Source organism: Pogoniulus pusillus, chromosome 1, assembly GCF_015220805.1.
Source record: "Pogoniulus pusillus isolate bPogPus1 chromosome 1, bPogPus1.pri, whole genome shotgun sequence".
In the NCBI taxonomy this organism is placed as follows: Eukaryota; Metazoa; Chordata; class Aves; order Piciformes; family Lybiidae; genus Pogoniulus; species Pogoniulus pusillus.
This window is the reverse complement of record NC_087264.1, coordinates 26,120,036-26,147,346: the sequence shown is the minus strand read 5'-3', so window position 1 is coordinate 26,147,346 and position 27,311 is coordinate 26,120,036. Positions and strand designations below refer to the sequence as shown.

Below are 27,311 nucleotides of genomic sequence, written 5' to 3'. Positions count from 1 at the left end.
CAATGTTTGACACTCAGAGCAACCGAGCTGCCAGAGACACAATCTCCAAACACAACGTGCAACTGCTCAGTTTAAGAGATTCTTTTTTTCAAAAAAGCCTCAGCAACACTATTCAGGACAAGGGTATGTTTTGTTTAAACACAAGACCAGAAGGCTTTCCCGTGTCACACTTTAGAACTCCCCTCCCGTAAGATGAACCATTGGATAGTCTACAATAAAGCAGTAGCAACAGCATCAACACCCTATTAGGCTTCGACTGGGTCATCTTGAAACCAACCATCCAGCAACATACAGAAGCAAAGGACTTGAACGCCACCCTACACTGGCAGAGACTTCACAAACCATTTATATTCCACAGTCTGCAAACGAATCAGCTCTACAAATTGATGCATTTCTTTTAAAAAACAGAACAGGATAACTGTTGTACCACAGAAGAGAGGAGAATGGGAAAGAGAAGGGGAAAGGGAAGGAGATGATCAATGACCGTGATTTTGAACACCCTTATTAGGGTTAGAAGTATTTACATCTCTCAAGGTCCTTGAGTTATATGTCCCACAACAAAATCTTCCAAATTAGATACTTAAGATTGAGAGACAGTTATCTCCACTTCACAAAACATTCAGAGCAGTTTCTAATTGTACGTGCTGTTCAAGATGTTCAGAAGTGATCTATAAAAAGGAGCAAACAGAGGTGTTGCAGTTTATGGATGACAATAAACCAGGGTACCAAGGAAAAAGAGAAAAAAAGAAAGATTGATTAAATGCTCACAATGCGCCAAGTGAATTTCACTTGTAAATTTGCCACCTAAAACACACAGTGATTACACGAGAGAAAAACAACTTTTAAGATCAGACAGAAAGCCAGGTTTTCTGAGCCAACTATTAAACAGGAACAAGACTTCCTTATTTTGACAGATGGGTCATTAGAGGATCGGGTCTACTGTTGCAGGCTGGTTTCTCAGGAGCACAGTCCCAGATTACATAACAAGGCGCTATCAGGAACAGGACAAGAATCAGTGTGGAAGTCCTACCAAATGCAAGTCATACACACATACAAGAATCGGGCATCACACACACTTCATTACCATCCATGCACTTCCTGATACGACAATATCAAACAAGAAGTCTCACAACAATACAAATTTCAAGCAGCCTGACTAATTTCCTACACTTCTGTAATCCAAGCTTATTCTTGTGCAAGTGCTGCCTTACTTTCTACATAATACATGCCCTAGTTAACATTGACTATGACAATTTGTTTGGAACCTGATCATTGCACTTAAAGGCTGTTTTTGTTGATTCTGCTTTGGCATATCATTCTCTCCATGTTGCCTAAAATCATAGAATCAACCAGGCTGGAAGAGACCTCCAAGATCATCCAGTCCAACCTATCCCCCAGCCCTAGCCAGTCAACTAGACCATGGCACCAAGTGCCTCATCCAGTCTTTTCTTTTAACCTTACTGAAGTTCTGAAATATGGAGGAGGGGGAAGGGGAAGAAAGTGCTCCTCTAAGTTTTAAATGAGTGAAAGCTATCAGAATAGTAGTTTAAGTTCAAGGAAAGGCCAAGCCTAAGGCAAGAAAGTCAAACTGAATTCTAATTTTTGCACAGTCAACTCATCTAATATTAGACACCAAAGTCAAAATAGTAAGGGCCACATGGACGCAATCATTTTTCTAAATGTCACATTTTCATAAGCAGTCTTCTAAAACAGTTCAATATTTTAGACTCTTAGCACTAGGAAATATTCACCTTTACAGTTACAAACTAGTATGTGTGTTTATTGAGAGTGCTTTCTTCTATACATGAGAATAAGGAAGAACTCCTACACATGGCAGTCAAACATTCCAACTACTCAGCTCCTTCTCATCTGCAGAAGGCAACTTGAATAGCACCGCGATTTAGCTGAAATACTGGAAGGTGTGACATTAAACACAAAATAACAAATCAATTAAAAAAGCAAGCTGCAGATTATAGATAGCACACCAGAGAGAAATCTTCCTGCAAACTGTAGCAAGTGAGCTAATTATTACTTTCATTTGTTTTTAGGAAAGAGCCCAGGTCAGCTTAAGCTGTACGGAAATTTCATTCCTCGTCCTTTACTACACAAAGCTTTGGGTCTCTCACTGACAATCACCCAAATTCAGGCGCAAACGCTCCTACACACCAAGCTGAATACTACTGTCCTAAGAAGAATCACAACGCTCCGCCACAATAATGAAATCAAATTATCAAAAAGAGCGTAGAGTGCAAACGTGGAACTCACACTCCTATCCGGACTCCCTTCACTTACAATAAGTAAGATTAAACAGGAAGCACCTCCTGGTGGGGGACCCTAGAGATCCAAACCCAACACCTGCGTCCAGCACCTAAACTACACAAATGTAAATGATCTCATGCGTCTCCCTTCATGATTAGAATTACCTCAGGGAGTATTTGTCACGTAACTTCAAAAGAGAAATCAAACCTGCACCGAGCGTCCCTGTGAGAACAGACGATACCAGGTCTTTATTTCCTTCCAAGAATGTTAAAAACAGGCTGAGCCCGGGTCCCTCACCGGTCTCCAGGCCCACTCCACCGGCCGGCTCCCAAGCGAGGCCCAAATCTTACCTTAGTCTATAGTAATGACATCAAGAAAGTGACTGCCGCGGAACACCCTAGACAGCGGCTCCACACAGGCCCCGACACCCCCGGCTCCACAAGCGGCCTAGGGGTGCGGCGTCCCTTACGCCTCTACAGTGCCATTCAATACAGGCTACAGCCACGACAACTAAGAGCAGCTTCAGTCGAAGCCCGCAGTGGTTCCCATCAAGGGATCTCAGCGACGCTCAAGACCGTGCCCCCACCCAGTCCCCAGGTGAGACAGAGAAAGGTTGAGGCCCAGCTGCGGAGAGGCCTTTCCCGCTCTCCTGCGGGCCCGCGGAGCTGTGGCGAGCGAGAAAAGGAACCGGATCTCCATAGGGACAGGGACAACAGCAGCGACTCTCACCTGGGCCCCGGCGGATCGGACGCAGCGAGTATCCGGCCGCTCCTCGGCGCGGTTTGAAATCACTTACACCGCCCGCACCTCCTAGTATCCTCAGTGTCTATTGGCCGGCGCCGGCCCCACCCGCGCCGGCATTTGCGCCCTTCATTGGCCCGTTTGAATCCGGCGGCGGTGACGCCTGCCCCGCGCCTGCCGGGGGCAGCCACAGCACCAGGCCCCACCGGCGCCGCGCGCGGCCCCGCTTCGCAGCCCGGCCGGGGGAAGAGGCCGCACCGACGGCGCGCCCCGCGGCAGCCGCCCTGAGCCCGGGTGGGCGTCCGGGGGCCGGTACCGCTGAGCATTCCCAGGGGGCTGTACTGCGGCCGCTGAACCTATCGCCTCTCGCAGGGGGGTGAAACAACCCGGAGCTGGCTGCATTCAGCGCTCGGGACTACGCCGGCGCAGGGAAGGGGCCTTTCTCCTCTTTAATAGGATAAGTAGCTGGGTGCTGCTGGTGGAGAGTGTACTTTCCTTTCTTTGTTGCCGCAGTTGAAGGAAGCGAAGAAAATTGCTTGGGAGTAGTGAGAAGGCGAAGGACAGCAAAGTGCCATCAACACTGTCATTAATCTTACAGTCTACCTCCACCATCCTGCACAAACATTTATTTCTTTACATATATGAGTTATTTTTATTTTTGCGAGACCTCAGTAAGTCACTTTCTGCTCTCTGCCTGAACTATGAAATTAATAGAACGAAGCTAAAATGTCTTACATGTCTTTGTCCCGTGAGAAGGGGACAAAACTACCTTCAAGCTTCGTACCTGTGTCAGTCATCCCTGAATATTTCATTCGGTATTTAGATTTTTGTAACATTTAAGCTTTTGATTATTAAAAGACACCAAAATCTTGAATAAAATCCCTTACAGCTAAAAACTCAACTCTTCAAAGAGCTGGGCTGAGGGATGAGGCCAGGAGTCCTAATACTTTCCAAAAAAAAAGATAATATCCTCTGCTGCTGTTTCCATGTAGAAATGGTAACAAAAAGCATCAAAAGCAGGGCAGGGAGAGGGCAAGAGGTAGTGTGTGTATAAAAGAACTTGAAAAAGGGTGGGAATGTGGATATTTGGCCCTTGATTTAAAGCCACAGTGGTGGCTGGGTGGGGGGGAAGAGGAGGAGTGTATGTTGCAATCAGGTTAGGAATGAGTCTTGGTTCTTTGGCTAATTTCCTATTCCTCTCCAACAAAGCTAAGTTGAGGTTCTGTGTAAATAAGTTGGGGCTCCTCTTGCAGAGGAGAGTCCAAATAACATGCACGGTTCACAAACAAAAGCCAGGCAGAGTGGTTAAAAAAGCTAAATTTATATTAAATTATCATCAACCCCTAAAATACTAAACACAGTGGTTAAATAAGTCCAGAAAATCCAATGTCTCCAGTGAGTAACGTTAAAACCATTACACAGGAACACACGGAAATCACTGACATTAGCTCGAGACAGACAGGAGAGAGGTTTGCTTTTTACATAGTAAATCAGTGCTCAAAAGATCATCCTCCAGTGGCCCTTCTACATTCTTAACATCCTAAGTGCAATGAGGGTCTTCTCTTCCCCAGAACGACAAACTATTATGCAAGCCCTAGGCAGTATCTCACTGGGGCTGTCTCTAGGAACAAGAAACTAATTTCTGCCCACCTCACTGCTAGAGGGGAGGCTGTGAGACATTCTGTTGCTCCTTCTCACCATTAACACTTGAGAAAGGGAGCAGAGAGAAGTTATGAATGGTTATTAGGCTGAAGTGTGCAGGGTCCTTTCTGAGAAGCAATGGAGACTATTTGTAAAGGTGGAGAGCACAAACACCATGAGTTGTTAAAAAGGCTGACTGGGTTTTCCTTTATGCTCTGCACTTGCAACTTGGACAGCAATTATTTTGGCAGGCTGACTTAATCTCAAATGACAAGTCTTACTTGATGTTTTCTTTTACCCTTATCCCACCTCAGGATTTTTGTGTACTCTCTCCTAAGCTACTGGGGCAAAAAAGCCCCAAACCAAATCCACCTCAAAATGCAAAGAAATCCTGCTCTCAAAGTCAGAGCCTTTCTCCTTCGTTCACCCAGTCACTCCCAGATCTGACACCTGTCCCTACAAGTGACTTCTGTTCAAATTGATTCTTCTGCCTATATTTGAGCCCTCCAGTGTTGTCCATGAATGAGGCAGCTTAGACAAGCAAGGTCCATGTTAATGATACACACCTTTTTCTCAGTTCCCAGTTGAGTCCACACCTCAGTCCAAAAGTGCCTCTGCCCAACAAAAAACAATGTTTCCCAGGCTGGAGTCAATCAAATAAATAATTAAATAAACCCCTAATTTTAAAAGCAACAAACCAACCCTCTGGAAGTAGGGAAGAGTCCCACATTAATGCAGGGATATTCATTTTCCACAGGAATATACACCAGTCAGCCCAATGGTGCAGTTACGAACAGTTTCAACCTACCTAGCCACATTGATGCTGCAACCTTCCCCACTTTCTGCAAAGCTACCTTTGCTGTAAAAATTACAGCCAACCTGCTGGCAGCTGTCATGTTTTTCAGGAACAGCAGGACTGTTAGTATATGAAAAAAATTAGAGCAGAATAGGATGGATTTTTTTTTTAAACCAGCTGAGAAAATATGGCACAGGAGATGTGCCCTCCCCACACCTCTAAGCCATACTCCTAGTGTTTGCTCTGCTTTCTTTATACCACAGAATCATAGAATGGTCTGGGTTGGAAGGGACCTCCAAAAGTCATCTAGTCCAACCACCTGTGCAGTAAGCAGGGACATCCTCAACTAGATCAGGTTGTCCAGAGCCCTCTTGAGCCTCACTTTGAATATCTCCAGGGATGGTAGCTTCACCACCTCCCTGGACAACCTGTTCCAGTGTTCCGCCACCTTCCAATCTAAATCTACTCTTTTCTATTTTGAAGCCATTGCCCCTTGTCCTATCACTACAGGCCTTCGTAAACAGCCCCTCTCCACCCTTCTTGTAGGCTCCCCTCAGGTACTGGAAAGTCATTATTAGGTCTGTCTGGAGCCTTCTCTTCTCTGGGGTAAACAATCCCAGCTCCCTCAGCCTGTCTTTATAGCAGAGATGTTCCAACCCCTTCATCGTTTTTGTGGCTCATTCCCACAGGTGGGAATGTAATTGACCTCTTCCCAGGAGATAAAGGGTTTGCAAAGTGTGAGAATTTCTTCACTTGAAAAGCTTCATTTCCAAGTATCTGACTTAGCACTTAATATTGTACCACGGCAGTATCCATCCAACTTGAGAGGTTAATGTAAATCTCATTTTTAAAGAGGTATTAAGAGATATTCTCTCTATTTTTTTCCCTCTGAGCAAAACAGATGACAAGAGACGTCAAGAGGATATGAAAAGGTGGCAGCAGTCCTTAGGAGCACGCAAGCTACAAGGGTAGACTTAAACTCTCTAGAGTGTAACACCCTTGGAGGCCAGAGAATGGCTGAAGCTCATACAGCTGGTGGGAGAGACGACTTTGCAAGAAGAGCTATTTAGTGGTGACAGAAGAGTTTAAAGTGCAATGCTATCTGATAAACAACAGCTCCCTGATTATTGTCTCCTATTTTAAGTCAAATGGGCTCAGCTCAGTAATAAAACAGTTTGCAACTGTCGGCACTGACCATTCCCAGTCTGGGAAAAAGACTCGACCTAGGAATTCTTCTTTTTTCCCTCATTATGGTAATCAAAGGTCCTAAAAGCCAGGAGAATTTGGACCTTGCAGAACTTGGACTAGTGGAGACAGCAAATTTTATTTTGTTTATATATCAGTTATGCAAAGGTGAGAGTGGAATTTAGGTCTTACTGAGATCCATTTCCTCCCATTAGCTTTCTTCACGTTGAGCACTCTGGCTGCAGTACCCACAGGGAGCAGTTCTGAAAGGGCCATTTGCTGACTCTTGTTTTTCCAGGGTAGAAACATGTTTTAACAGGAAGGGGAGAACAGGAGCAGTGTCCACTGCCAGCAACAGACACAGTGCTCCGATGTAAGCATTCTTCTTTTTTTTTCTTTCCACTAGCAGATGGGAACATAAGAAGTGATGCTCTCATGAAGCAAGTCATGGCAACTGTGGTTGCCCTACTTATGCCCTTAAAAGGTGACCTGATGCTACATCAGAGTCCCCTTTAATCCCAAACCCCATCTGTTCCAAGACCTCTCTCAAGTCAGAGACCCCTCAACACAAAGCCTCCAAGAATGCTGTTAGTGCTGGAATGACACGGGGAACTTCTGTGACCAGGAGCTAGCAATGAGGCAGCTCTGCTCTCTTCATGGGCATAGACCGTGACCTGGATGGCACAGGACTTGCAGGTTGCCAGAGAACACAGAATCTGAACCAGATTCAGGCCAGAGGAATCACTGCAGAAGTTAATGTGGCAGCTTCAAGGAAAAGGGAACATATAAATAAACCACAGACAATGAAAATGAACAAAAAGGGTCTCTGGGTTCCAACCCACCCATCCTCCCTCTCCAAACACAACAGCACAGCTGCCCAAGCTCCTTGCAGAAAGACAGTCAGTCTCTGGGCTCCTCACAAGAGAGGCTAGTCTCTGTGCCCTTCCTTGTGCAGCAGGCAGAGTCCTGTCTTTTTTTGTGCAGAGCAGAGGTTTGGGAGGGTCTGAGCATTTCCAAAGTCACATGTACTTTAGACCTCACTCTCTGTGGAGGGCTTGCGCTGGTGTTTCCAGCCTGTGTCGGGGAGTGAGCCACGCCGTTCAGGAGTGGCTGCTGCTGTGTTAACACTGCTGCATTCAGACTGTTCTTCCTGTAGCAGCTGCTCAGTTTCAGTGTCATCCAGTGATCCAGAACTGGCCTGAATAGAGACCGTGTCCGTTTTCATGCAGACATGGTCCCGGAGGATCCCTCCTCGGGAGCTCCGAATCTGCTTAAGGTCGTCCCACTCAGAATCATCACTGGATAAAAGGCATATCCCCTCCACAATTTTGATCTTCTCCTTGGTGTAGCCATGGTCAGGAGCAGTCTAGGGAAGAGAAAGATGAATGAAAGAAAAAAACCAATATATCCATGGAAAAATATGGCAACAAGCAATGTAGAGCTGGAATGCACACAGCAAAGCAGACAAAAGGCTGGACCTCCAGGCAAACAGACATTGGCTTTCACTGTCACAATGGCTTCCCTTTCTGTGTTTCTCTTCAGTTCTTCACCACCTCAAGACAAACCCTGCCTGCAAGAGCTTCACAAGTCTTCAAAACCATAGAAAGGGAATGTAGGTGAGCTGGCCCTTATATCTACTCAGCCATATATATTCCCTGATGGTAAGGAGTAAGAACAACACTGAGCCTAAAAAGGAATTAAAAGACTCAGCAATGAACCAAAATGGGAAGCGGGAACAACCAGAAGACTTCATGGTAAAATAAGGCAGGGAATCAATTCTAGGTCTGCAGTATCCTTATATCTGAGTGATTCTAGATTTGTCTTTCGGGAAAACACAGCTGTTGAGTCCAATGGGTACACAGGAGTATAACAGGTCATAGCAGAAATGATCAGAGGCAAAAATGACGCCACTGAGCCTGAGTGAAATCTGTCTAGTCCAGCTCAGTCATAAAGAACATCAGAACATCTGATCTCTCCTTGAGGAGAAAGTGGAGGGTGTGGGGAAATATATATCTGAGTATGTCAGGAGCAGCAGAATTAAGAGAAAAAAATGGAAACGATTTAGAATCCCAGACAAATACTCCTGGTTTATCCTTAGTAGATAAGGGAAGTTTGAGATAGCATCTTTGAAACATCTATCTATTGGATAGTACTTCTGAAAAACAAAAACAAGGACAAAAATCAACCAACCAAACAACTCATATATGCATTAAATCCTGCTATGAACTCTGCTAGAAAAGCTAAGTGACCTACCAGATTATCATTAAAAAGAAATTATACAGAAACTATCTTTTTCAAATCTCAGGTACTGAGTATGAGTAACCAAAGCCAAGGATCTGCCAAAGAAAATTTCCTGTGCTGTCTTGACAATCAGTAGAGCTATTTTAAAGACGTAAAAGCAGGGAGAAAAATAAGAAAGAGCAGTTAGTAGGGGACAGTGCTGCAGCTACACAACAGAGTTTGAGTGAGGGATGCAGAATCAAACACACAGAGTAGTGATACCTGATGTGAGGATGTGGACAGAAATCAGAAGAGGGAAGATGAGAAGCTATCTGAATGATAAGAAAGCTTCTGAGGAGAAAACAGAGGAGAAACTAAGTGCTGCAAGATATCATATTAAACTTTCTCTATCCTGTGGCACGTAGGGTGGACTTCTGAAGGGACTTTAAAATGTTTTGTTTCAGAAGAGCTCCAGTTCTCTCCCTATCTCATCCCTTCCAGGCAGTGCACAGGCAGAATCACATTCCTGCTACCAACCTCCATCCAGCAGCCTGGTTGCCTTGGAGACCATCCAAAGCAACCTCATGCAACAGTCACTACCCAGGACCGTGTCCAGGGAAAACAATCTCACTTGATGCCTGTGCTTCAAGCATCAGCACCTGATATAACTGAACTATAAGACACTGGGGCAATGTGAAAGAAACAGCTAAAGACAGGTCTCATTCACTACAGCTCACTGGGGAAGAAGTGCTGCTGGTTGATCTTCATAGGAGTTCAGCAATTCACTGAAGATGTTCTCATGTCCTAGAAGCAAATGCTAACAAGGTGCAACATTTTTATGTACTAAGGCTTATAATACTCAACAACAGCTTGAGCTGGGCTCCCACATCACTAGTAGCAGCTCTTACCTCTTTCTTATAGCACAACTGGTTGTACATGGTTGGTTTGGGAATCGCTTCAATCTTCACCTCCTGGGTAGACGTCCGATATGACGGATTACTGTAGGTTAGGTTCCCCAAACCAGGGTCTGTGAACTTGGACTTATTATGCCTAGAAGTAGAGAGAGAACCATAAGAGAAGATCTTGGACCTTACTGCTATGATCCAAAGTTCCTGAGTGCTCAGCAAGCAGAAAGCTCCAGTAATTTTCACTGACCATCAATGAGAGAATGCTGGCTTCACCTGGCTCTTCAGCAATCAGTACATTCACTAGCTACCAGCACAGCAAAGCACTGCCAAGTAACTGGTGAAGCTATCTAGCAGAAAGCACATGTACTATTACATGAATTATCTCACATTCCTGTCCATAAAAGTATAATTTCTCTGCAGAAAATTCAGCAGCAATGCTTCAAGTAAATAACAGACCTGCACACCCAATACTTAAAATACACAGGACTCAAACCTTGCAAATAAAATCCTCAAAGGGATTGTAAATGACAATAAAGATGAAATTCTTCCAGGAACTTCTTTCTCCTGTTACTCTAGGTTTCACTACTGGTCAGGAGAGGGGGAAGATCACTTACCTATATATAATTAAAGCAGCAATAACCAGCAAAATAAACAAGATGCTGAGAAGACCTCCAATAATGTAGCTGACATGCAGTCCTTCTCCTGAAAATGAACAGCAAGGGTAATTTATGCACTCTCTCCAACTTTCTCTGGGTAATACTGACCTCAGTGTAATGCCTGCCTAGGAGTTAGACTCCTTTGCTGGCAAGTTACTCTTGCATTAGGAAACAAATTGCACCAGTCAACCATTCTCAACTAAACACAATAGGGATGGTGAATTAGAGGATCATTAATGGAAAGTGCCTAATGGATGAGGTTTGGGATGAAAGGGAATATAACTACTTTTTAGACCAAAGTGTTCGTTGCACTTTATTCTGCTCAGAAGGCATTTGAGTAATTCAAGTCTGACTTTCAGAAATTTGAGTTTCAAACATTATGGACTGGAATGCCCTGGCCGCATATAGAAGAACAACCCTGGTGGAGAAGAGCTAAAGAAAAGGAACTCACCCATGGTTGCCAACACTGCCTCATTGGCATGGGTACACAAGCCTCGCCTGGCATCTTTGTCAGAGCAGCTGAATGACAGAAGAACAGCTAGTTACTGAAAATGGTATGAACAGTATCAAAGGAATCACAAAACAGGATAGGACAGGATAACACTGATAACTCTTCCATTTCCAGTTCAACAACAGCTTTCCTTTCCCTTCTTCAGTATCCTTCTGTACCCAGTGGACAGACATCCATATACACAGTGGGGTGGGGGGTAGATTTATGTATCAATTACAAGCCTGCAATATCTTTATACCCAAATCACTCTACATCTACCTCTCAGGTACACAGGTGTATACAGCCACCCCTCCACCTAGCCACCCCTCAAATTTCAGCATTGGTGCTGAAGCAAAAATCAGAACATCCTAGAGGCAGCACAAAGATCTTTCTGTCCAGTATGTCACACTTAACAAAAAAGGAGTTTTGCCCTGCGAAGAACCACGTATCATATATATATCAATCACAGAGTATTTTTTCCCTGACCTTTAGGGAATCAGAAGTCTGTTAACTTCTTGCATTGCAAACCTGAACGGTGGAGCTGTAAAGCTTTTCTTCTGCCCCAAACAAGCTATCCCTCTGTGGCCAGGGATAAACCTTATGTTGCCCACCAGGACTCCCAGGTCTTATTCCCCAGAGCTGCTTTCCAGCAGGTCATCCCCCAACTTGTACTGATGCACGGGGTTATTCCTCCCTAGGTGCAGGACCCTACACTTGCCCTTGTGGATCCTCATAAGGCAACTCTCTGCCCAGCTGTCCAGGTCCTTCTGGCATCAGCCATGTCCCCCAGTTTTGCGTCATCAGCAAACTTGCTGAGGGCACACTCATGCCTTCACTCAGGTCACTGATAAATACAATGAACAGGACTGGACCTCATACTGATCCCCAGGGGATGGGTACTTCATCAGATGTCTGCATCAGATCTGAGATATGTCAGTGAATTAAGGCAACAGACTCCCTTCTCCTCCTCTCAGAAATAAGCACTCAAAATTAGGAGTTAAAAAAAACCCAAACAAGCAAGTGAGTGACAGTCTCAAGAGAATTTTAACACTTCAGTACAGTCAGCCTAGAGACACACTTCAATAGAACTGACAAAAAGATCCCTGTGTCTCTTCCTTGCCAGCTTAAGAGTGTTCTGCATTCTGTCATAATGGTTTTCTCCATTATGAACATGAAGTTTGGAGCTGGAATGGCCTCTTTTGGTTGGATGACAACAACCAGAAGGGGCTTGCAGATTGCACCTTGCACAAGCTGTGACATTCACACCCCAGTTCCAAGAGAACAGGAATACTTACTTTCCTTCCACTGTTTCCAGAGATGTGAGAGGTTTGGTTGTTGAGGTATCTGCTCTGCCAGGCAATGTTTGACTTCTCTCACTTCGCCTGGTGGGTTCAGGACCAGGGAATACATCACCAGGAACTACAATACCAGAAAAAAATAAGCAACTTTGATGGACAGATGAACAAGTCTGGTATAAGCTACAGAGAGATCCTGAAGTAACCTATCTGAGCAGTTTTCTCACTTTAAACTCTGCCTCTTAGCAGAACGAACAGAAGGAGGTTTTATTGCTCACATCTGCCTTACTTCCAGTATGTGACTGTGTACATTTTTACACACTAGAGAGCTTCAGATGCTCTGGTTGCCACTGCCACTGTGTAAATAGTGGCAATGGCTCATTATGGAAGTTACTACCCAAGTGACACTCAGTAAACTCACTAGTAGAACAGGGCCGCCCATCGGGTTCATCTGGACATGCGCAGATAAAGTCAGAAGCTCTAGCAAAGCAGAGGTGAGTGCAGCCTCCATTGTTCACTCCACAAGCATTAGTACCTGGAAGGCACAAACAATTTTCTAAATACACTGCAGATAACTAGGTAGGAACTCAGAGCAACGACTTTTTCCTGCTCAGCCACAAATGTTTCCTAGAAATCCAGCAAGCTGCTGTGCTCTGGCACACGTCTTAAACCTGTCTGCAGAGCAAGTAATGACAATAACCAGACACTGGTAGGGTTAAGGTAGTCTTGAAAGGAAGGTGCTGGAAATCCTTACACAGAAACTCAGTCAAGACAGTTGCACAGAGTAAAAGACAAAAAGCTCATATTACTTTGTTTTACCATTTGCTAATCAAAGCTGTAACAGAACACCATTAGGATGTACCCATCTGAAATGTCAGAGGCAGACAAGGAATGTGCCTAAGGAGAGGTGTCAACAGTTTAAGAAAGGAGGCCAGCCTCACTTGACATTCTCCAGTAGCACAGTGGTTCCAGAGTTTTTTCTCTACAACCAGCATTTGCCTGAATCAAAGTCTTGTTATTTACCTGTCTGTCTCTGAGGGGAAACCACAATGATATCCATCAGTCCCTCGACATTGGCTAGCACTGTCTCTTTGTTCCGCCCAGAGTATTTATCCACTCTCTGGATTGATTTGGTTTGCCAGTCAGTCCAGTATATCCACCTGTCTTGCTGCTCACAGGAACAGCAAAAAAAAAAATCATTTCCATTAGCACATTTAGCCATGTACACATAAAAAACACACCTCAGTGGCACAAGGCTCAAAAAGAAGAAAGGCCTTTTTGACGCCTCTTTTTAGGATAAAAGAAGATTACACTCTACACCCTACGGGTTTCAGACAAGCTTCCTTTGTTAGCTCCACAGAAAAGTTCAAAAATATCCCCCTGTCCACCTTGGTTTACCCAGACTACTGCTTCCCTATCCCCAAGTTCCACTGTCCAAACTCATCAATGCTCCAGGGACAACAGTAGCAGCAGGAAAATCTCACCTGTGTCAGAGCAAAGGGATGTGATACCTGGCTGACCAACACTTGCCGTAGCTTCCCATTGAGATCACAACTTTCTATGCGATCAAGATGTGCATCCACCCAGTAAATCCTGGAGGAACAGGGACAGAGGTGAGCACCCAACCACACAATCTCTTTTTACTTTCTAGTCATACACTAATTAAGATGGATCAGACAAAAAAAAAAAACCAAAATAAAAACCCCACAAACAAGCCAAAGCCACAGCACTACTCCAATGAACTAAGCTAAGGTGGCTAAAAAAACCCAAAAAATCGTTGCATGCCTAACTCTATTCAGGTGTAAGAAAAGCTTTCACTGACCTCCTGGTGTCATAATCCAAAGTCAATCCATTAGGCCATCCTAGATCAGTGTTAATCAGGATTTTACGTTCAGAGCCATCCAAGTTTGCTCGTTCAATTTTAGCAATGTGACCCCAATCTGTCCAGAAGAGGTACCTGAAGAGATAAAAGGCAAGTGTAAGGAGAAATGACCATTTCATTTAGTCTAATTAAAGTTTAAGTTATGAATTAAAACTGCCAGATTCTTCAGGTTCAAAAAAGAAAATCACGTGGTGTATAGGTTACTTCTCCCAGCTATCTGCACCACCTTCAAATAAACTGTCTGCCCAATGGCATCCGCCACTCAGAGTCAGCCCCGTGCTGGCACCTGGAGATTCACACAGCATATCTCTTCCTCCCATAACCTCCTCTTCCCATCTGCCTCTGCACAGTCCTTCTCCCTGCCTCACCGAAACCCCAGCACCTACCCCTTCTTGGGAAAGACAGCAATGGCTCGGGGCTCATCCAGGCTGTTATTGATCAGCACTTTCCTGGAGCTCCCATCCAGCCTAGCTACTTCTATGGTATTTCGTCCTGTGTCTGTCCAGTAGAGGTTCCTGGCAACCCAGTCCACTGCCAAGCCATCTGTGGTTTTCAGACCCTGACCAATAACAGTTTCCATGTTGCTGCCATTCAGATCAGATCGTCTGGATGAAAAAGAATGACAAACGGCAGTGAGGAAAGTGATACACACAATGCTGTGTACCAAAAACAAGGTGCAAGAAGCATATTGCCAGCACCTCAGTCTCCCCAGCTTACTGGCATGCTCCACAGCTCACTGTGACACAACTAGTATGTGTAGCTGGGTGACTTGAGCACTGGCCAAGCAGATAACTGGCATTTACCTGATGACATCAAGAAATACATCTGTGTAATATATCTTGCCATCTACACTATCATAGTCCAGAGAAATTACATTGTTCAGCTCAGGGACAGGTATGTGCACATCTGTGTGGTCACTGGTGTCCAGTGAGATACGACGGATAGAAGCGCGGCTAGAGAAAAGCAGGTAGGTCTCTGGAGAAGAGTCACATGTCTGCTCATCTCTCTTCAGCTGGATGCCAGTAGGGCAGGCACAGGAGAAGCCAGTGGGGTGAGGCAAGCAGAGGTGGGAACAACCACCATTACGAACTCCACATTTATTGAAGCCTTTAGAAATAGGAAAAATATTGTTAGAGGGTCAGTGTGGTCCCACAGACCAAAGTTTTATTTTAAAAGCTATACATTTGCACAACTTGCTAGCAGCTGAGTTCATCCCCACCATATTAGCCTTGCTGGGAATCCACAGCAGACACTGCCCCACTCCTCTCCAAGATTTGTGCTGAGTATGGGCATGGCTGGGCAAGAAGAACAGGAAGGCATAGAAGAAGAAAGAGCACTAGGAGCAAAATCTCAACTTGCTCTCCTTGCTAATCATGGTTTTCCCACGGATAGATGAACAGCTAAATGCTGCTAGATTCACACAACTGCAGTTTAACTTTATTACTGCTGCAAACAGCAATGCTGACAGAAAGATCCAACCCTGTGGGGAAGCAGCGTGACAATGCACCAGAGGCCAGGCTGACAAAGAAGCTTCTGTTTCAACTTAGCTGCACACAGTGGCAAGTAAACAAAGGCATCAGAGAAGGCTGCTGAAAGTGCCTGACATATTAGGGTCATATCCTTTTTCACAAAAAAAAATTAAAAATAAAAATAGAGCACACATTTACCAGGAGGGGTAAGTCCAGAAGACAGGTGCAGGGAGTGAGAACATGACAACAGGGATATAACAGCTACAATTTTGATCAGCTTTACGTTATATTGTAAAGTTACACTGTCAAGAGTAATGTTCTGCTGTTAGTAGCCACAGGAGAAGCAGCAGAGAGTTTTCTGAAGTACACCCTTAGGAAAATTCCACCAAAACAAAGACACAGCACAAAGCAACTCCCATTGAAGAGCAAGGAAGCAAAATGGGGTCATACGGGATCCCCAAAGAGTAACACAAGGGATCTGACTCTGTCACAGAATACTTAGAGAACATGATATTAAGAGCAACTAAAGAAGTAGAGATTTTGTAAAATGGCAAATGGGAAGATGAAGCCTGAAATGGCTGGAAAAAAATACTAGAACTTGAAATAAGGTTCAGCAAGTAACTTAAGAGGAATTAGTGTCTTCTGGAGTTAAAAAAGGGAAACTATCAAACACCAGTTGACTCTGATGAAGCTTGACAGAGTGATGATTCATTCAGTCCTCTTAAGAAAGTGGCTCTGTTGTGTATGAGAACAGGGTTGTCCCTGCAATCCAATGAAGGAAATGGGACAACGGGGTCCAAAAGGCATGCAATAGTAAACAGACACTGGACCTATGGAGCTGGTGAGCAATGGGAAGCACAAAACACTTAAACAAGAGGGAATAAGAAAAGAACAGCTGATTTTTGAGAAGTTATTCTACCACTCATGCTTTACACCAAAGGACTCTCTTCAGAGACAGTTCTACAGGGCTCCCCTAGTCACCACAGACACCCACTGATCCGGGAGCAGTTTACAAACTCACCCAGGGGCCGTGCCCTATCAACAGCTTGAATATCCATGAGGCCAGGCAGGTTTGCCCTCACCAGGATAACATTGGCACCAGTGTCCTTGTCAGCCCTGTGAATGCTGCGCGTTTGCCAGTCAGTCCAATAGATGTAAGAGTCCAGCAAAGTGAGGCCATAGGGATGTTGCACTGGAGACAGCAGGGTGTGGCGGTTAGCACCATTGAGATCTGCAGCCTCAATCCGCTAGAGAAAGAAGTAAGCATCAGCTCCATAACTCAAAACGTCGACCCTCCTGCCAGTAATTACTGTATCAGCTGGGAAACAAGGCCTAAGTAAGCCATGTTCCTCAAGTCCACCCTCTCCATATCCCATGCTCTTAGAAAAGCTTATGTTCCCTTTGCTCTTCTGAGAGCTTGCTCAAGAACTTCAAAACAGCTTACTGGCTACCAGAGACCCAATGACAAACAGTACTGAGGAACAGAACCAGACCTCAGTGTGTGCATCAGCCCAGAGCAGCTGGGACCCAGCTTTGTCCACTGCTAGTCCATTAGGCCAGCCCAGGTTGTGGCTGATCAGCACCACACGTCCAGAGCCATCCATCCCTGAGCGTTCCAGCTTAGCATTCTCACCCCAGTCTGTCCAGTACATATACCTGGGGAAAGGCCAACAAGCATTATTTAAAAAGAGATCAGAAATCCTGTTCTACCCCCTAGAGAGCCTGGACAGTCATCAGTACTAACCCCATCTCATGGTATAAAGCTATTGCCCGAGGGCTGTCCAGGTTCTGCCAGACCAAGACTTTCCTCATGGAGCCATCAAGGTTGCCCACTTCAATCCTGTTTGTCCCTGTATCTGTCCAATATATTTTCCTGCCAATAGCATCCACGGCCAGTCCATCTGTAGTCAACAGACCTGGGAAAAAAGAAAGGTGTGTTGGGTCAGTGCTTATCCTCCCAGCTCAGTCAGCAACTTCTAGTATTCCCTTCAGGAGCCTCATCAGCCACCTGCTTCAGCCTTTGCTTCTCCTTCCAATGAAAATGTGAAGATTATTCTGCCAGGGTATCAGAGAATTTCTTTTCATGCTTCATGGAGGCGGGAGGCTCCCAGGCCAAAATCTCTCTTACCTGTAGTGATGATGTCCTCAAAGTGTGACCCATCGAGAGCAGCCCGGCTGATTTTCCGCAGTGTGCTGTCTGACCAGTAAACCTTTCCTGGGCAGAGAAAGAAAGAGAAACTTCACAAAAGTTCACAACAAAACCAAACCAAAACAGAAACCAGAACTCTGCTCAGGTGGCAGGGCACTGGAGCAGGCTGTCTTGAGAGGTTGTGGAGTCTCACTCTCTAGAGGCATTTGAACTCCACCTGGATGCATTCCTGCGTGATTTACCCTAGGTGATCTTGCTCTAATATTGGACTAGAAAATCCTTAAAAAACAGACCTGAGACTACCATCTACAGCACTGAAAACAGATCTGACTCCATAAGAGTAACAGCAGCACAAGACTATTGAGCTAGAGTGACGAAACAGTACAAATGATCTTCTTCCCTAAAAATACGTGGGAGCACTGTCACTCCTCTGACCTTTACACATTATTAACTAGCAGTATAGAGTTTCACACCTGGTTTCTCAAAATATCCCAGAGGACAGAAATCAGATCATCTACCTCAACATGCAACAGCAAGTTGACATCCAGCACAGCACTACACTGACAACCAAAGTTTCTGGGATACTGCTGTAAAAGACTTCATCGAGAGGAAAGCTTGCCCAAATCCAAAATGCCCAGGAACCTCACTCAGTACAGCAGGCAGCTTTTCCCACATAGTTGGAATTCTCTCTTTTCCTCTAAGGGCATTTCTTTCTTCATAGGAAAGGAATACTTGCAGGGCATACTAGAAGTAAAAACACTACCCAAACTGACAACCTACAGTAAGACCTGTGCCTGGATCTTCACTCAAACATTCCAATACAAAGTCACTTGTTGCCTTTCAATTAGATACACTAAGTCCAGACCTTCATAAGGATCCACTCCAATTGCAATTGTGTTCTTCATGGTGACATTGACTGAGAGAACGACATCTGCGAAGTAGGGAATATCCAGAGAGACCATTCGTATGTCAGTCCTTCTGGCAAAGATCAGAAAGCTGGTCATTCCTGCAGAGACATGGACGTCACAGGTATCAGCAAGGAACAAGCTCATTCAACTGCAGGCATTCAGCATTCTGGAAGTGACATCCACTTCAGTGGGAAAGGGAAAGTCTCATACAGATCTCAGCTTATGGGAAGCCTGAGTACAAAAGCTTTATTGAGTGCTACTTCCTCACATCCAAGCTGAAAAGGAGTGCACTCAGAGGAGTTACTTCTGCTTATACACATGGGAAACAATAATTAGAAGTCATTTTTTTCCTCCTAAGGAAAGAAACCAGATGTACCACGGCCTGAAGCCAAATCCCTTCCACAGTCCTCAAAAAGAGGATCCAGGGGAGGAGTGTGTAGAGACCTATCAAAGAACATAGCATGTAATTGTTAAAAAAAGAATCTACTTCAAAATGAGGGCAAAAGTATGGGAAAAAAGGTGACACTGGAATGGGCTGCCCGGGGAGGTGGTGGAGTTGCCATCCCTGGGGCAGTTCAAGGCAAGGTTGGACATGGCACTTGGTGCCATGGTCTAGCCTTGAGCTCTGTGGTAAAGGGTTGGACTTGATGATCTGTGAGGTCTCTTCCAACCCTGATGATACTGTGATACTGTAACTGCCAAACACAATTCCAAGAAAAAAAATTATTCTGCATCACTCCAGTTAAGTTTCTTCACAGTAATTTCCACTCAGATCAAAAGTACAGGCATCAAATGAGGTTTGCAAGGGTCAAAGCAGACAAGCATATGAAAGTGTCTTCCCAATAAGGTAGGAGCAAAACACAGCCATGACACAAAAATACAATGAGGATCCTACAGAGAGAACTCACCAGGAGAGCAGGTCTTGCCATCAGACTGCAGGTTGATTCCAGTAGGGCAGGTACAGCTGTAACCTTTTGGAAGAGGTGCCAAAAGGCATAGGTGACTGCAGCCTCCATTGTTAACTTCACAGGCTGTATGTACTATGCAAAAGAGGGCAGGAAATTCATAAGCCAGTAGTACAGGCACAAAAAAGCAGTGCAAAAGCTACAGAAGTGCATTTTAGAATGCCTTAAATACCAAGCTGAGAGTCATTCTCATGCTCCCATATTCCACCCAGAGAAGGGAGGAATAGAAGTGGGAATCCACCCCTGAAGGAGAGCTGTGCCACACACCAGAGCCTCCATAAGCTCTCTGCTCAGCACGGCTTGGGATGAACTGTGTACCTGGTGGCCTGTGCCGGTGGAAAACATGAATATCCATCAGATTCTCCAGATTGTCCTGCAGCATTTCCCGGGCCTGTCCAGTCCTTCTATCTGCGCTCTGGATGCTTTTGGCCTGCCAATCTGTCCAGTAGATTCTCTCACCATAAAGTGTAAGTCCAAAGGGGTGAGGGAGATTGCTCCCAATCAGCACCTAGTCAGATTAATCCCCAACCCCCACAAAAAAATATTACTAAGAAGTCACTAAGCAAAAGAGGCTTCCCTTACCCCCTATCAACATCATAATGTACAGTCACAGTAAAAGGACAGTGACTGGCAACATTAGCCACCAAAAGGAGATTCCCTCACACACAGTTTGCAACTTAAAGGGAGCTCTTCCCTCTCAATGAGTGCAGCTCAGCATGTGTTGAGGCGGAGATTTCACTTTCAGTTGGAGAGGCAGGGGCCACCAGCACCCTGTGCTCTCGGACAGATCACCATTTACATTAGAACAGGCAAGCCCTAGGGAAAGCTTTGTTGCCACAGATCCTACACTGCTTTCTACCAGCCTGTAGCCTGCTCGAACTCTTATCTGCAGCAAAATATCCCAAACCTGCTGCTGCTGTTTTAGAACAAAATAATCCTCTTCTTGTCCCATCTTCCCCCTGTTAAGTCTCTTCATGGCTGTTTAGACTGGGATTATGATCAGATTGGGTTAATGATGCGAAACCAAATTCTTGCCACATAAACATACCGAAACCTCAAGCTTCTAGACTTCCTCCTAAATATGGCTTCCTTACCTTCCTGTTGCTCCCATCCAGACCAGCATACTCAATGGTCTTCATGCCTGCATCTGCCCAGTACAAACGTTGTGACTCATAGTCAATGGCCAAACCATTAGGCCATGTCAGGTTGGAGGAAATGATCACCAGGCGGCTTGAAGCATCCATACCAGCACGCTCAATTTTTGGGTTGGCTCCCCAGTCAGTCCAGTACATGAACCTGAACACAAGCCAAGAAAGAAGTGAATATCTGCACTCCTTCACTGATGCCAAGGCCAGGCAGTGTCACAGAGAAACAAGTGTGCTTGGTACCTTCAGGCCCTAACAGAAAATAGCATTAGACTAACACTGTATTCATGTCCAGCCTTGGGTTCTCGTAAGATCACTCAAATTCATATGGTTTCTACTGTCCATGGGCTGACCTAATTTCACAGCAGTTCAAGACAATAGTTTAAGGTTCAAGACAATAGTTAAGTTTCTGCCATTGGCTCTTCTACTACTGCATTGTTCTTCCAGGAACCCACTCAAAGGAAGCACAGCACACTCGTTTGAAGACCTTCAACACTTCTAAGTCTTCTCCCTATCTACATTATCCCTAGCTCAACAATCTTACTTAAAAGCAAAATTTGTTGGTGAAAACATTTCTTTATATCACTCTGCTCAGGTTTGCTCTTCACAGCACAGCTGATCCCTCAATACTCTGACACAGTGCTTTGAAGCTAAGAAGTCACTAATATTACAGCTTGCTTGAGATCAGCAGTTATTTTCCTGAGGAAATCCTTCTGACTGAACTCTGGTTCAGCAGAGAGCTTGAACACAAATTCAACATAAATCCAAAATGAAGAAATAGAAAAGATCTAGATTGCCTCATTTTCAATAATTTTTGTACCACACATTTAGTTACTTAGTCCTCAGGATAAAAAAAATCACCAGCATGCTCCAACAAGCTCTATGGCACAACAAGCAATTACTCCTGCTTATCTTGTTCTATTAGCATTCAAACTCAGGTCTCTAATTTCAGTCTTTGGCAGGATGTAGAAAGAGGACAACTGTACAAAGCCAAAAAACCTGAACACCTTTAGACAAGCAAGAATTGCCACGTAACCCCAGAAAAAAAATATAAAAAGAATCTCTCACCCTCCAACAGGGTCCACCACAATATCTCTAGGTCTGTCTAAGTTCTCCCAGATTAGAACAGTTCTCATGGTCCCATCTGTGTTGGAGACTTCTATCCGATCTGTTCCTATAAAAGAATAGGGAGAGAATGAGAGAGAACCCAAAGACATGTGAAATTGCAAGAGCTAAGGCAAAAAATATCCACACAACAATGCACTCCTCAACAGCTATTTCTGTTCATAGTTGGAAGATCAGTAAGAAATGTGGCTCCAAAGTGTCACCTTCCATTAGATTTCTCAAGTCACCTCTGTGGCTGTCACCAGTGGGGGGACTCCTGTATGAACGTAAACCAGCTCTTTTCTAAGCCCCCAAGGCTGCATGCAATCACAACAGAACACCTAAAAAAGAACCATCTTCCTTACAAACTATGACTCTCCAGTAGGGAACATCTCCCAAATACTACCTGCTGCATTCCAGGATTCTGTTACATACATAAACATATAATCACAAGCTCTGCAGTGAGCCAGCAGTGGGTGCTTACTTTCTACTACAAACCTTTCTACAGATTTAGTAGTGGTGATACTGCAAAGAGAATTAAACTAAGGAATCCAGCTCAACTACCACTTGGCACACAAGATCAAACTCCAGTTTTTGCTAGACAGAAACAGAAAATTTGGAACAAGAGAGACCAAACTACCCAGTTGCTTTCTATTTTTCATGATTATTAAGGAAGACAGAAGTCTAGGTAAAGCAGAGGATCCCAGTACCTGCATCAGTCCAGTACAGCTTGCTGGTGACCCAGTCAATTGCCAGTCCTGCTGGACTTTCCAAGCTAGTGTCCACAACAACCTAAATGGGAGTAAAAAGAAAAAACATCCTTAGTGAGATTAGGCCTTAGAAAGCACTTGCCTGGTGCACTATTCATTCACAAACAGTGTTAACTTCCAAAGGCAAGAGCCTAAACCGAGCAATGCTATAGAAGAGAGTATTAAGGATCTAGAACTTAGTATGTCTTATATTTGGAAAAACATCTACTTTTTATGTCTATTCAAACTACAACTCCAAACTCTGAACTCTGTCCCCCCATTTATAGCAATATTAACCTAAGGACTTGTGCAAAAAGCATTCCCAAGGAGCATGGCTCTTGCTCCAAATGTGGCACAGGAGGATTTAACACTTCTCCCCTTCAGAAATTAGTGCTACAACAAAGGCACTTCCCACACCTTACAAATCACCATTCTTTGTGTCCCAGTTCAAAGTTTTCCATACGAGCCGGAATGTACACCAAACTTGTCTATGTACACATTCAGTGATCTCAGGGCTCTACCCAGCCAGAACTAGGTAAGCTCATGAACAAATCCAGCACAACCTGCAGCTCCTTGGAAAGTCCCTGTACCCCAGTGACTTCAAATCTGATGCTCATGGAGCCTGCTGGCTAGATGGCCTCCACATGCAGTTAACACTGTACCTCCTGGCTTGATCCATCCCATTTTGCTCGGCTAATTGAGTCAGTGCTAACATCTGTCCAGTAGACATAGTCATCCTTTGAGTCCCAGTCTAGAGCCACCGCGCTGCGAACGTCAGCAAGGGGGATGACATCATCTGACAGGTCATCTGTGTCAAAGCTGATCCGACGGATGTCCATCCTTCGGGCAAAAAGCAGGAACTTGTCAAGACCTGATCAAAGGTCGAAAGGTCTTCTTTTAATTTCTCTAAGTTCAACAACAGAGTGATAGACACAGACAATTCCCTGCTATATCCAACCTTAACCACTGGCAGATCACGGCCCAGGATTTTACTAGTAGCAGAATATCACTGGGTGGTTGTGGGGTGGACAAGGGGGAAGAGAGTAGTAGAAAGCTGTCTCTTGGGGGTAACTTAGGCTGAGGGAACAAAGCCAACCATATTTTCCAGACAATGGCATAGATCTCCCTCCAAATCAAAGAGTTACTTAATTATAGTTCTTGAGAGTCTAGGAGACATCTAGCCTAATTCTCCCACATGGGTGAAAACCAAGAGAAACTGTGGCAATCAAGAAGATTGAATTTTTGTTCATCATTGACAAAACTCCCATAGGAGCTATAAGGAAACAATCAGCTGTGACTGTATCACAGCATCCATAACCATCCTGAAATAGGGACCCAAGGTTGGAGCTTCTTTGTATCCTCACTCATCAAGCCTAGCGAGGGCAATGGGAATGCAGAACCACAGAATACATTGAAAAGGTGAAACGTCCTCTGGCAGGGCCCTCAATACTACTAATTCAGTCTACCCAATTATATCTCCTTGGAAGCAACTGCTGCTGCTTCCTCCCATTGCCAACCCCTTGCCACCCACTGAACATGTGAGCATGCAGGCTGTGGTCCCACCTCACTTACTCTGGGCACAGGCATGACTGCTGGTCTTGCGGAAGCCTGTGGGGCAGGCGCAGGTATAATCCTTGCTGCTGGGCAGGCAGAGGTGAGTGCAGCCCCCATTGTTGGCCCCACAACGGTTTCTCCCTGCTCAAGTAGCCAAAGAAAAAAACAACCACGCATAAAGTGAAGAGTAAGACAAAGAGGAAAAACATCAGTCAAGGTGTCAAGAGCTGCATAGTTAAGATAATTTGCCTACCTAGAAGTTAATTTAGAATAAAGGAAACAAACTGAAGCACAAATTCTATTTCAAAATACAGCTTTTAACTGAACCCATTCCTAGAGCACATTATGGCATATAGTGAGGAATGAGGGAGAAGTCAGTCATCACTAGTGCCCATTTATGATGTTTCCCCTCCTTCCAAGGCAGCTCTTGTACAAACAAGGCACAGGTTACTCCTTAATGAAAAGCCTCCACTCCCCGGTGCCAGCAGAGGGAGCTGTGGTAACACCTAACACCACGTCACCGGCGCTGAGGGACCTCTGCTCATCTGTCAGATGAAGCAAGTTTTCCAACAGCTCCGGATAAAGGTGGTGGATGTGTCCATACACGGGTTTCAGGCTTGTCGTTACCCTGCTTTACAGCGTGCTGGGTAGCAGCAGGTCTTCTAGCGGCTCAAATGGGGCTCTACCCTCTCTGCAGTTACCTGCTGGTTGACGCTGAGGATGCAGCGTGTGGATGTCCATGGGGAAGTGGAGTTTGTTACGGATGATCTCCTGGTTTTTGCCTGTGAATTTGTTGGCACTGTTGATGCTCTTGGTGTGCCAGTCTGTCCAGTATAAACTGTCCTCAAACACAGTGATAGCAAATGGGTGTGGCAGGCCTGTAATAGACATCCAACACAGAAATATAATCACATCCATCAGGACATAATGCTAGCAAGGAGAGAAGGGAAAGCTCTTTTCACTGCCCCTTTGGCTTTGCCAAAGCAAATCTGCTCAAATATGACAGACAATTCCTCTCTCTTGTATACCAAAGATTGGGTGGCAAAGCCCATCCTTCAGTGCTGGCAGAACTCACCCCACAGGGGAAGAACAGGAGACAAGCACAGAAGCACAAGCCAGTGGCTTTAAACCAAAAGAGTGGTACTGTGCTACCCTGTGTACAGCAGAGAGCAGTCCCCGTGCGCAGCCCTGTTACTCACCTTGGCTAATAACAGCCTTCCTGTTCTGCCCATCAAGATCAGCCCTCTCAATGACATGATGCTTGGCATCCACCCAGTACATTCGATGTCCTGCATAGTCAATGGTCAGCCCATTGGGCCAGAAGAGATGTGTGTCTGCAATGATGCGCCGGTTGGAGCCATCCATGCTGGAACACTCAATGCGGGGAGTGTTGCCCCAGTCAGTCCAGTAGATAGTGCTGGAGAGGACAGGGAGAAACACGGCTAGAAAACTCACATCCCACGTACTGCACCCAACACCATTCCCTGTCCGGGAAAAACAGTATGAGACTGGGTCACAGCCGAGGAAGATGTGACAATCAATAATGCAACACCCAGCACTTCCAGCCTGGTGAAATGTGAAAGGCCCAGCACAGGATCAAGACTATAGAGGCCCCCAGCACTGCCAGGTTTCCCAAACTGGCAGTACCAAATGAAGGCTTAAGCCCAGAGACACCATTTGTTACCAAGGATGGGGGTTTCAAAGTCCACCTGGAAGCACTTGCACGGAGGGCTCACTGGAGTCATGTTTTCACTCACCCCTCCATAGGATGTAGGGCAATTGCTCGAGGCTTCTCCAGGTTCTGCCACAAAAGCACCTTCCTGTGAGTGCCATCCAAGTTTGCTACTTCAATCCGAGATGTCCCAGAGTCTGTCCAGTATAATTTGTCATGGATCCAGTCAACAGCAAGCCCACCTGTCTCCAGGGGAGAATTAAATACAGTATGAAACCAGGGACAGGGTCTGTCCTGCAAAAAGTTCTATCTTCCTCTCAGTATCAGAGGAGGCTGAATTCAGTCCAGTCTTTTCCCCCATCAACCAAGATTAACTCCAGGGGGACACTGATCTCACATCCATTCCATCCAACCCATCCTCTTGCTCAGGAAAATGTGCTCCATTTTGAGTTCTGGGTACCCCAACTTCTCTCACTCACCCACCCCTATTCTCAGACCACAGTCAGTCCCCAGATTTTTGCATTGTTCTGTGGTGACGCACCTGGGCTCTCCAGCCCTGTGGAAACCACCTCTTCCACGTTACTACCGTTCAGATTGGCCCTCATGATGCGATCAAGAGTGACATCAGACCAAAACACCAGCTCTTTGCTGTGGTGGAAGTCAAGGGCAATGGCATTTTCCAGGTTGTTCAGGAGCAGTGTATACTCTGAGCGATGAGGCAACACTTGTCGGATATCAATTCGATTGGCAAAGAGCAGCACTGGCTCTGGTCCTGAGAATGCATGAGAAGACAGCATTAGAGTACTTGGATAGAGTGGTACTGACCTACCAACTCTGCACCAAGTCTCAGAGCACAGTTTTTGAGAATTGGCAGCAAGAAATCAGCTCCCAATTGCAAAACACTTCAGAGAGCTGTTTTCATGTCTTCAATACAGAGAGCTAACTCAAACAGTTTAAAACCTTCTGGCAAACATTCACTTGGCAAGAAGCAATCATTCTAGGTCCCACCTAAGCCTGCCTCACCTCAACCTCTGAAACAATACCATGAGGCAGACACTTGGCAGCTGGACTATGGTTTCCTCTTCCTCTATCTTTCTCCTAGCCATACAAACACACATGCTCTACCACATCTTCTAACCACACACAAGACAGTTAAAATCTGCCTCAGACAGTCATAAACTCAGGAGGTATTTCCACTGCAGAGAGAAAACCAAAAAGAACCACCAGCAGGTACTTCCATGACAAAGGTAAAAAACACAAACCCAAACCCAATATCAACATCCTTCATGGAGTTCCTCAGGGGAATTCCTACTGAAATCTTAATTCCTTAAATGGAATTTCTAATTACACACAGAATCACAGAACAGTAGAGGTTGGAAAGGACCTCAAAAGACCACCCAAGCCCAACTTCCCTACCAGAGCAGGATCACCTACAGCAGGTCACACAGAAACATGTCCAGGATAGTTTTGAATGTCACCAGAGAAGGAGAGTCCACAACTTCTCTGGGCAGCTCATTCCAGTG

At 45.1% G+C, this 27,311-nt stretch overlaps 2 protein-coding genes across 3 annotated transcripts in view; both read right to left on the bottom strand.

Annotated features, from left to right (window-relative positions):
* CKAP5 (cytoskeleton associated protein 5) overlaps positions 1-3,074 on the bottom strand; it is a 56,805-nt gene extending 53,731 nt beyond the window's left edge. Inside the window, exon 1 of the mRNA XM_064145189.1 lies at positions 2,989-3,074. The gene's annotated coding sequence lies outside the window, so the exon portion shown is untranslated. The remainder of the gene's footprint in view (positions 1-2,988) is intronic.
* A 1,228-nt stretch (positions 3,075-4,302) lies between these two features.
* The window catches only part of LRP4 (LDL receptor related protein 4), an 85,921-nt gene continuing 62,912 nt past the window's right edge, over positions 4,303-27,311 (bottom strand). Inside the window, exons 12-38 of one of the 2 annotated variants that reach the window (XM_064145134.1) lie at positions 26,330-26,560; positions 25,874-26,030; positions 25,316-25,533; positions 24,818-24,994; positions 24,135-24,260; positions 23,225-23,433; positions 22,524-22,605; positions 21,778-21,883; positions 20,659-20,860; positions 19,883-20,072; positions 19,508-19,639; positions 18,557-18,697; positions 17,671-17,757; positions 17,287-17,458; positions 17,036-17,198; positions 16,564-16,789; positions 14,877-15,180; positions 14,460-14,678; positions 14,014-14,148; positions 13,676-13,784; positions 13,215-13,359; positions 12,613-12,726; positions 12,192-12,315; positions 10,858-10,925; positions 10,365-10,452; positions 9,751-9,892; positions 4,303-7,988 (exon numbers count right to left, since the gene is read on the bottom strand). In XM_064145134.1, the coding sequence (XP_064001204.1) occupies positions 7,653-7,988; positions 9,751-9,892; positions 10,365-10,452; positions 10,858-10,925; positions 12,192-12,315; positions 12,613-12,726; positions 13,215-13,359; positions 13,676-13,784; positions 14,014-14,148; positions 14,460-14,678; positions 14,877-15,180; positions 16,564-16,789; positions 17,036-17,198; positions 17,287-17,458; positions 17,671-17,757; positions 18,557-18,697; positions 19,508-19,639; positions 19,883-20,072; positions 20,659-20,860; positions 21,778-21,883; positions 22,524-22,605; positions 23,225-23,433; positions 24,135-24,260; positions 24,818-24,994; positions 25,316-25,533; positions 25,874-26,030; positions 26,330-26,560 (4,403 nt within the window). In that variant the 3' untranslated portion in view covers positions 4,303-7,652. The remainder of the gene's footprint in view (positions 7,989-9,750; positions 9,893-10,364; positions 10,453-10,857; positions 10,926-12,191; positions 12,316-12,612; positions 12,727-13,214; positions 13,360-13,675; positions 13,785-14,013; positions 14,149-14,459; positions 14,679-14,876; positions 15,181-16,563; positions 16,790-17,035; positions 17,199-17,286; positions 17,459-17,670; positions 17,758-18,556; positions 18,698-19,507; positions 19,640-19,882; positions 20,073-20,658; positions 20,861-21,777; positions 21,884-22,523; positions 22,606-23,224; positions 23,434-24,134; positions 24,261-24,817; positions 24,995-25,315; positions 25,534-25,873; positions 26,031-26,329; positions 26,561-27,311) is intronic. The other variant, XM_064145142.1, reaches the window with a different exon arrangement.